Source organism: Osmerus eperlanus, chromosome 17, assembly GCF_963692335.1.
Source record: "Osmerus eperlanus chromosome 17, fOsmEpe2.1, whole genome shotgun sequence".
In the NCBI taxonomy this organism is placed as follows: Eukaryota; Metazoa; Chordata; class Actinopteri; order Osmeriformes; family Osmeridae; genus Osmerus; species Osmerus eperlanus.
Window position 1 is genome coordinate 6,025,701 of NC_085034.1, and position 9,998 is coordinate 6,035,698.

The window sequence follows — 9,998 nt, forward strand, 5'->3', positions numbered from 1 at the left end:
CATTTACTTTGAAATTCTTGTAAATAATACCGGAAGTCAAGCTATAGGCTCATCATCGGCACAGAAAAATACTCTTCTGCCAGTCAAAACTCAAAAGAGGTTCTCTATACAGCAAAGGATGGACATCCATCCCAAATCCACGACCGCAGGTAAATTAGTATAACTTCTAGATGACTAGAACTTCTAGATTTGGAATACCAGCAAATGAGGTAGCTACCTGACTGGCTAATGCTGTAGTAAAAACTATATTACATGGGCGACAACTAATGCATGCATTTGCAATTCCATCTTAAGTGCACATGTCTTATTTTAGGGTCGTCTCTCTCTCTTCGTGCCATACGACTCTTGGTGCCGCCAGTGCATCTACTTTCTGCAGCTATGTGGCAAGCTGCAGAGAAGGGGAATCTAATGGACTACGGGATATTAGGGGAAATAGTGACATCTCTAACAGAGACAGTGCCAGAGCTGCTGAATTTCAGGCAGAAAACCCAACTTATTTTAGGGTTGAGAGCAAAGGTGAGAGTTGACCATAATACATTCCTAGAGATATTATTTTTTCTTTGTCCCGATCGCCCCGATTCGGGTGTGATCAGCCTATGTTTGTTAGTTGCACAGTAATGTTTACTTTGTGCCGCTAGGGGGTGGGTCAACATGTTTACTATTAGATTGTTTAAGATTCAAATCCTAGACGGCAATCACAACAGGTATAATTTGTCATGGTCATGGATTAATGTTTCCAGATGGTTTTGGAGATGTGCCGTAACGAGCAGACGGCGGAGTTGCACACCATTCAGCCCTACCTGGATAAGATCCAAGTTGCATCTCCATCCCTTGATGGAGCAGACGTGAGTGTCATATGCCACCAGAAAATAAGGATGTATTCAGAATGTATACTTAGCCTGTTACAAACTTCAGATAGACTATATCTGACACTGCATTTGATATGACATTTATTATATCATTCCAACTGTAGCCTTCTTGTGGTTTCCCTCTCATGTTATAACAACTGTGTAATTACTGAGCTATTCTCTACAAGTGTTTGGTCCTTCAGTCTTGTGTTACAGAGGCAGATGTGTCTGAATCCAATTTCCATGACCTGGTTCACAACTTGCTTAGAGATCCAGTTGGAAGAGAACATTTCTTTCAGGTATTTAGAGCTTGCATAGACAAATCAGTTTCAGAAATCAATCAAATTGTCTCATGAATGTATTTATACTTTCTTCTGCGTATGTCCTCTGTAGGAGGTCTTTCCTGTGGAGTATGGACCCAAGTATGACTCTGCTCTGCGGAGATTGATGTGGGAGTTCCTATCAAGGTTGCAACAGCTCCTGCCACTACCAGACCTCAAACAGGTACTCATGGAGACATTTATAATCTGCATAGTATGGCATGGTCATTCAAAAAAGCTTGATCATCCATTTAATTAAAGATGCCCAATATCAAGGATCCTTGATTATTTACGTCTGTATCTCAGCTCATCGCATGATAAGATTATATTGTTCTCATCTATTCAGACGGCGTCTTGGCTAAAAGCTGCCCCCAGTATCTTGAATGAGTGTGTGGAGTCTGTATGCCACTCCCCAAACTTAGAGACTATACTACAACATCATCAAAAACAAGGCTATTTGAATCATAAAGGTAAGATTATGATAGCATGTGACATAGATAAATAAATCATTATTATAAGTTTTTTTAAAACCCTATACATCATTTGAAATTAAGTTTCAAAAAAGGATTTCTCTTCACTAGGATCTCTGCCCTTATCCACTGGAAACTGCATCTTCTCCTGCCTGTCCCTCCCTCCCCTGGTGACCACAACCACAGAACAGACAAATACAGAGCTTCAGTCAGAGTTCCTGGGTCATCATGTCATATATGAGGATGATATAGGAACAGAATCCATAGTAGTGACAGATTGTGCAGAGGTGGAGTTGGGGACCACCGCGTACACCAGTGAGGGGAAAGAGTTGGGAATTGAGGACAGTACAGAGCCACAGAAACAATTACAAAATCAACCTAAACTGCAGGATGAGCATCTGGGTAGACAATTAGAGCCTGTGTGTGAAAAATCAGAGAAGATTCATGGAGCTGGAGTTGAGCTTGTTCCAGAGGAACGGAGCACAGAGGACACTGAGGTGGAAGTTCTCTGTGAAGAGATGGGTGCTGTTTGTGAGGACGTCAAGTCAGTGGATGGAGAGTTAAAGAGGATTTATGAGGAGGTGGAGATTGTAGAACATGTGAAAACTGAAGATGAGGAGTCAGTGATGTCTGTGCAGAATACAGAAGACACACAAGCCAGCCTTGCAGAGAGCATACATAAGGAAGAGAGGGGTTTTCAAAAGGAGGGTTCTGAAAGAAAGGACACAACTAAAGCTGCTTGTAACCAAGGTACTGAGACAAAGAGAGAGGGGGCCAAACAAGGAAAATACATCAAATCCTCACCCTTATTGCCTTTGACCCGGAGTAGGAGGCTGCTCAGAAGGAAAGGGCTTTCACAACAATCAGTTGAAAGACGATATGTACTGGATGAGGCAAAAGTGACCAGGATTGTGCCTTCAAACCTGCCTCCAGAGGCTTCCAAGAAACGGTAAATGTGTGGTGGGTATGGAAGAATATTGTGTTATAAGCACAAAAAAATATAGGATTTTTGATTGGTCTTGTTTCTTATTTAGGAAAGATGTTGACCACATCAGCGCCTCTTCTGTCAAAACTCCAATCCATGGGCTCAAAGGTTTGTCACATGAAACTTTAACAAAAATGGACTTGCAAATATTGTTATGTTAGTTAAGTCATTGGAGTTGATTTATGACGATGACACATACAAATAATGGATAGTGCAGGATGGGTAGTTCATATACATCTGTATTACTTACTTCTCTGTTTCCTTGCAGATGAAATGGCAGAATCTTCTCTGGTCTTTGCCTCAGAAAACCTTCACTGTGCAGAAGACAAGAAACATCCGATCTCTGGAGATGTTGGACCAGGACCACCACCATCTGAACCAGCACATCCTGAAGTTTCCATCAGCCAACCCCAGAACCGTTCTCCCTCAATCACCCTTCACACGCTGGAAAAATCCAGCCAAAAAAAAACATCCTCCAAAACCTGTCCAGTGTGTGGGAAAACCTTCACTAGGGCCACAGACATGAGAAGGCACCAGAGATCCCATACTGGGGAGCGGCCTTACAAATGCACCCAATGTGCGAAGTCCTTCCTGTACTCCTTTGACTTGAAAAGACACCAGAGGAAGGGCACGGGTTCAAGCGCGTTCCAGTGCTGTGTCTGCGGGGAGGGCTTCGATCAAGAGGAAGATCTGAAGACGCACCGCAGTGTCACTCATTCCTCAGACACAACCACATTGTCTGATGACATTGATAACAGGTTCACTCTGCGGGCAGATATCGACAACGGGGAAGATAGCTGTAACAACGAGGGTCAACACAAATGTCTCAAATGCCAGATGACTTTCAGTCAGGTGTCCCAGGTGAAGCGTCATCAGCAGATTCACGCCAAAGATGACCCGCTCCGCTGCAGTCAGTGTTGGAAAAAATGCCCTAACTCTGACGCATTATCTCGACACATGCAGACGCACAACAGAGGCCAGACGTTCCAGTGCTCTATGTGCAAGATGAGCTTCACTCAGTTCATTTGTCTCCGGCAACACTACTTGATGAGTCATAAAGAGGAGAGGGGCTTCCTGTGTTCTCACTGTCCAAAAGGCTTCTCGAGGCTATCGAACCTCATCAAACACCAAAGGACACACACAGGAGAACGACCATACCAGTGTTCCCACTGTTCGAAGAGATTCACGCAGTTGCAGATTTTGACCCGGCATGAGAGGATTCACACGGGAGAGAGGCCTTTTTTGTGCTCTGACTGTGGGAAAAGCTTCTTGTCTTCTGGGGAATTGTCCAAACACCTTCAGTGTCACTCGGATGCGAGACCATTCCCTTGCCCGCAGTGTGATAAAACGTTCAAGGCCAACAGGTTCTTGAAGAAGCATCTGCAGACTCACACGGGGGAGCGTCCCTTCCCATGCTCCCACTGTGGCAAGAGATTCGCCAAGTCAACAGATCTGACCAGGCACAATCGCATGCACACAGGGGAGAGACCGCATTCTTGTTTGCAGTGTGGAAAGAGCTTCTTGACTTATGCTGAGGTGGTGAAACACCAGCGGTACCACACCGGAGAACGGCCATTTAAATGTGCCCATTGTGGGAAAACGTTCACCCAGTCATGTTATTTGACTGTCCATGTGCGCATTCACACAGGAGAGCGACCGTACAGGTGTACGTTGTGTGGGAGGAGTTTCAACAGTACAACTCCACTAAGGAGACACATGCTTACCCACACGGGAGAGAAACCATTCAAGTGCTCAGAATGTGGAAAGGCTTATAATCGGTTGCATCTTCTGCGGTCTCATGAGCAAAGTCATGCAGGAAATACATGTTGATATGTATGTGTTATGCATGGGTTTCATTGTCACATATCACTCTTTAGATGTAATAATTGTTTGTGTAATTTTCATTCTCAAGAGCTAGACATCAATATTTTATAATGAGATATACACTTGATGACTTAAATGAGGAAATAGTTGTATTTAAACTAAATATATTGATATTTTAATTATGGTTAATGCATACACATGTATTGTTGAGCTGATGTTGTTTCACCAACCTTTGAATGAATAAAAAGGAAAAGTTGAAGTTTGAAATAAATGTTTTATTTTCCATATTTACAAATCACGTATTTACAAAGAACGTACTGCTGTGAAGAACACAAAATAGAGACTCTTATTTTGAAAAGATCAATGCGGAAAACAATTCTGAAAGGTACGACGGCACCGGACAGAAAAGTTTGCGTTGCATGCGCGCATGCTATAATAGAGCAAAATAACAACAAATGTATCGTATTTTACCTCCATTTATAGCCTCAAATTAGTAAATTATCCATCATGAATACTCGTGGATCGTTGGAGGATATACATGGTATGTATATAAAGGTGGTGCTGCCATTTTTAGTAAGGCATTTCAAACGGACCCGACTATTACTTGGAAGGGTAACGTTCCATGAAACTGTCCATGCTTTTTTTCTGTAAATTGGTTCTATTAAGTATTTGGATGCGAGATCAATTCATTTTATCCTTACTCGTCTAAACTGCAATTCCGAAGAAATACAAATGCTTATTTTAGCGATGCGTGCTTGACTTATATTTCCGATACCTAATATAGGCGGTTTAGTATGTCCTCCATGAAATAGTCCGATCCATCAAACTGGTATTCCGTTCTCTTTCAACTTCAGTGTTGCAGTCGAACATGACAGGCACTGGTTTTGTGTGTTCCTAAACATGAGGTGCAGCAAGGCATAATTAATATTTGTACAGCGCTTCAAATGAAAAGACCGTTAGGGTTACTGTCTTTTGATTGGTTTTATCCATCTTTTCTACCTCCTGTTTTTTCTCAGAGCCAGTCATCCCCCTTTCCTCTCTGCGCCTGCTGGTGCCACCGCTGCGTCTGCTGTCCGCAGCTATGTGGCAGGTGGCGAAGCAGAGAGACGTGCTGCAGTATGAGAAGCTGCAAGAGTTTGTGGGTCTGGTGACCGAGGCTGTCCCAGGACTGATGGGATGCAGACACAGATCCCAGCTTCTCCTGGCTCTGAGAGCAAGGGTGAGTGGCCAGAGAGCAGGACCTGTCATGGCCTCACAATTTTGGTAAAAGGCAGAATATCTAATGCATGTCTAATGTCAAACTAATTTTAGTTCATTGGCCACATAGTCTACTGCCCAATTTGATCTCAAGTGGGCTGGATCAGTAAAACAAGGAATAACTTAAAAGATATTTGGCATCTTCAACAATATTATCTTTATTAAATCTATTATCTCTGTTTTACCACATTCAGTTTACTTTCATGACGTGGATTACAATTTAAAGATCCCAGTGAATCTACTACATTTGTCTGTCTTGGTTGCTTTTATTACAGCTGGTCTTAGAGTTATGCCGAGATCCCATTGATTCTCGAATTATACAATCCCACCTAGAAAGACTCCCTACTATTCCCTCAGGAAGCACAGGGGTAAGTTTACTTCTCTGAAACACACCCCTACCCACTCTAGAGATTTGGTTAGATTGAATGAAAAGTGCTATGTGTTATCTATTCGCTCTCTTATTTACTTTGTTGTTTACAACTTTACAGTTCAGAGATGCAGAAGTGGAGGCAGCTGAGTCTACTTTTGTAGCGCTTGTCCAGAGCCTGCTGAAAGACCCTTCTGAAAGAGCGTACTTCTTCCAGGTCAGATCTGTGCTTTTGATTCTCATTGGTCCAATATTGAGTGAACATGCATCACAGTACACTTGTAGAAGGTTTCACACCTTGGTGTCTTTTCACAGGAGGTATTCCCTGTGGAATATGGCCCAAAATATGACACAGCCCTACAAACACTTCTTTGGGAGTTCCTCTCTCGATTGGAAAGGATGTTTCCCATCCCAGATATCAAACAGGTATGGAGTGGTACGGTACAGTCTTTAATAATTTAGAATGGATGTTGTGGATGTAATTTGAGGGATATGGGCATACACTAGCTGATGCAACTCTTTTTTTCAATTTCAGACCGCAGCATGGCTCAGCTCTGCCCCCTCAGTTCTGGATGAGCCCTGGCAGTCCACTCCAGAAGAACTCTATCTCATCCACCAACATCATAAGAGCTCAGGAATTGTGAAAATACCTTGTAAGTCATCTGCTAATGCCAGTTTTTATTCTAAACAGCAGAACTGTGGTGCTACTACAACCTTGCCAAGAAATACAACTTTGTGATTGTTTTCGTTCTCTGTTTATTCCTTGGCTTAATCAGATGGCCCATCCTCTTCTGTTGGAAACTGCATCCTGTCCGCTCTGTCTGTTCCTCCCTCTCAACGAGTCGTCATCACCACTCAGCCAACAGCCTTTACCATCGGGTCTGAGTCAATGCACAACTACGCCAACATACTGAACTCTTATGTAGGAGTTGACTCGAACGGAGTAGTGACTGTTTACACGGAGGTGGAAGTCGGAGCGACAGAGTTAGGTGATGAGGTGGTTGAGTCAGTGAATGACATCCAGTCAAACAACTCTCAAATGGAGCTAGTGACTATGAATGAAGATGGAGGCGTCGAGGAGATGAGTGTGGAGGCGGCGGAGATGGAAACTGAGATGGCCCAGGTGGAACAACTGGAAGATGCAGTAAGCATCTCCAAAGCTCTTGAGACCTTGACGAAGACCTTTGCATTAAAAAAGGATGTTGGACAAGAAGACGGGCCACCAGTTGAGATGAACGAGTCCGAGACGGTCTCCTTACAGCCCAAGGTAACGACAGAAGTGGTGGAAAGCGGAACAGATGAAGGATACGGACAAGCGAGTGAGCAGACTGTGAGTGCAGTTGAAGAGGCACCCTTGGAGCAGAAACAAGAAGCTTTGACCAATCACACTCTGGAGGCTGAGACTGTGCAAAGTGCAGCAGAACTATCGAGTGAATACGTAAGTGGCCAAAGTGACAGTGCTTCAGAGAAGGGATCTATGTGGCAGCAACAACAAGAACGTTCTTACGTGCTGTCAGAGGGTGCCGAGACGAGCAGGAGCTCTCAATCTGACACACAGCAGAAGGATTCGGCGATCAGTAGTGACGCAAGGAAAGACAGCTCAGGCCTTTCCTCCACAACTCAACCGCCTGCGTTGTCAAACGTGCGACGATCCACACGCCTTCAGACAAGGACTATGAGGGGGGGGAGGCTGAAACGCCAGCACAAGTTATCAGGGAAGAAGAAAGAGCACGACAAGGAGGAGAAAGTGTAAGACTGAGGATGAAATAAGAGTGTTCTTCCACCTTTTCATTTCAATCATTCAATCATCTTTTTAATATATATTCGGTTCATGTGTCTGTTTAACTGCAGGAACAATGCTGAGGTCTTGGTTGCTCCCTCTGTCATAGCCATCAGGGGAAACAAAACAGGTAACAAATATATTGATTTATGTATTGATGTTTGGAATTTAACCCAGTGATACCAACAAGTATAAAAAAGCGCCTTTCTCCCTGTCTCTAGATGATTCTGAAGAGGTGACCTCTATCATCTTCAGCTGCCCTCAGTGCCCTTTCCATAAATCAGCAGAAAATAGCCCACCACACATCCATATCCAAGATGTCCCTACAGAAGAATATTCCAATCGCATCGCAGCTGGATCAAATGGAGCCTCTTTTACACCGTCTCCCTGCAGCACTGACCAGATATTCACATCAATCAAACTGTTCCCTTCATCCAGCTCCTTTAAAATTGAACAACAAAATAACTCATCCAATTCAGCCAGGGGTGTTCCTCTCCCATCCGCGAAAGGAAAGCAGAAGTGCCTCACGTGCGAAACGTGCGGAAAGACCTTCACCCGCACATCTGACGTGAGGAGACACCAGCTCACGCACACTGGGGAGAGACCTTTCCACTGCTCCCGCTGCGACCGGACCTTCCAGCACTCCTGGGACCTGGCCAAGCACGAGGGCAAGCACCATGGGGCGCCCGCCTCCTTCCCTTGCCAGCAGTGTGGGGCCACCTTCCCCAACCTCCGCTCTCTCACCGTCCACCACAGGAAGTCTCACCAAGGGGAGAGCGAGCTTCCCCAGATGTGCTCCATTTGCGGCGAAAGCTTCCCCACTTCCCGCGAGCTCCAGCAGCACAAGAAGACCCACGGGCCCAGCCTCCACTACACCTGCCAGCAGTGTGGCGAGGGCTTTGACACTCTGTTGGCACGGTCCCAGCACAGACAGATCCACCTGTCCAAGCGTCAGTTTAAGTGCTCCCTTTGTGACAAGACATACACCCGTAGGGCCGACGTGAAGAGGCACCTGGCCAGCCACACCGGCGAGAGGCCATATCAGTGCAGCCAGTGCGGAAAGCGGTTCTCCCTCCGTTTCATGCTCAAGAAACACCTCAAAGTCCACACGGGCGAGCGGCCTTTCGAGTGCTCCCACTGTTCCAAGAGGTTCACCTTGATATCCATCCTGACCAGACATGAGAGGATGCACACGGGAGAGAGGCCCTTCCTCTGCTCTCAGTGTGGGAAGGGGTTCCTCTCCCAGGGGGAGCTTTCAAAGCACCACAGGTCCCATGTGGATGACAGACCGTACCCCTGCAGTCTGTGTGAGAAGCGCTTCAAGAGTAAGAGAGCTCAGCAGGAACATATTGTCTCCCACACAGGCGTTCGCCCGTACCCCTGTACCTTCTGTGGGAAGGGCTTCTCCAAACCGTACGCTCTGACCAGGCATCACCTCATACACACTGGAGAGAGACCGTTCCCTTGTTCCCACTGCGAGAAGACCTTCCTAACTCTTGGCGAGGCCCAGCTGCATGAACGGATTCACACGGGAGAGCGACCCTATCCCTGCTCTGTGTGTGAAATGAAATTCAAGAGTTCGTCAGAGCTGGCGAGACACAAGCGATGTCACGCAGGGGTACGACCTGCTCGGCCCAACTGTCACTTGTGTTCGAAAAGCTTTACCTCCAAGGCTAAACTGAGGAAACACATGGAGGTTCACTCAGGGACTGAAGGAGAGGCAGACACTGAGGCCCAGGCCTCCAACATTTGAAGTGTTGAATAATCCACCTGAAACAGACACAGCAGCATGATTGTCCATTGTATCTTGTCAACACCATCTATAGTGTGTTGTACTCTCAGTAAAAGCAGGCATTGGTTCATTGTTTTATGTAACTACTTACAGGTACTTACATCTATTAAACAGCTAAAATTACAGAAATACTTTTTGATGTAACACATTAAAATTTGGTTGCTACTGTTTTCAAATGCATTTCTTATTGTTTAGTGATGTACTTGATTCATACATGTCAAAACGGACAATAAAAAATATAAATAAATTATCTAGGCTAATTTATTTTTTAATGTGTAGCATGGTTATCTGTACACAATGGTATGAATACAATTATATGATTTGTTCTACTATAAAATGTAAACTGTTCGTGAAT

At 44.9% G+C, this 9,998-nt stretch overlaps 2 protein-coding genes across 2 annotated transcripts; both read left to right on the plus strand.

Moving 5' to 3' along the window:
* Positions 1–27: 27 nt before the first annotated feature.
* Positions 28–4,690, plus strand: LOC134037904 (zinc finger protein 540-like). Its single transcript, XM_062483470.1, has 9 exons — positions 28–149; positions 314–516; positions 741–845; positions 1,052–1,147; positions 1,242–1,352; positions 1,515–1,638; positions 1,750–2,587; positions 2,673–2,731; positions 2,892–4,690. Exons 1-9 carry the CDS (start codon positions 119–121, stop codon positions 4,451–4,453), a joined length of 3,129 nt encoding a protein of 1,042 aa, XP_062339454.1. The 5' UTR covers positions 28–118; the 3' UTR covers positions 4,454–4,690.
* A 128-nt stretch (positions 4,691–4,818) lies between these two features.
* On the plus strand, positions 4,819–9,865 carry LOC134037844 (zinc finger protein 184-like). The gene is made up of 9 exons (XM_062483392.1): positions 4,819–4,988; positions 5,464–5,666; positions 5,980–6,072; positions 6,193–6,288; positions 6,387–6,497; positions 6,607–6,724; positions 6,848–7,820; positions 7,923–7,981; positions 8,073–9,865. The coding sequence occupies exons 1-9, from the start codon at positions 4,955–4,957 to the stop codon at positions 9,602–9,604; spliced, it is 3,219 nt and encodes a 1,072-aa protein (XP_062339376.1). The 5' UTR covers positions 4,819–4,954; the 3' UTR covers positions 9,605–9,865.
* The last annotated feature ends 133 nt before the right edge of the window (positions 9,866–9,998 follow it).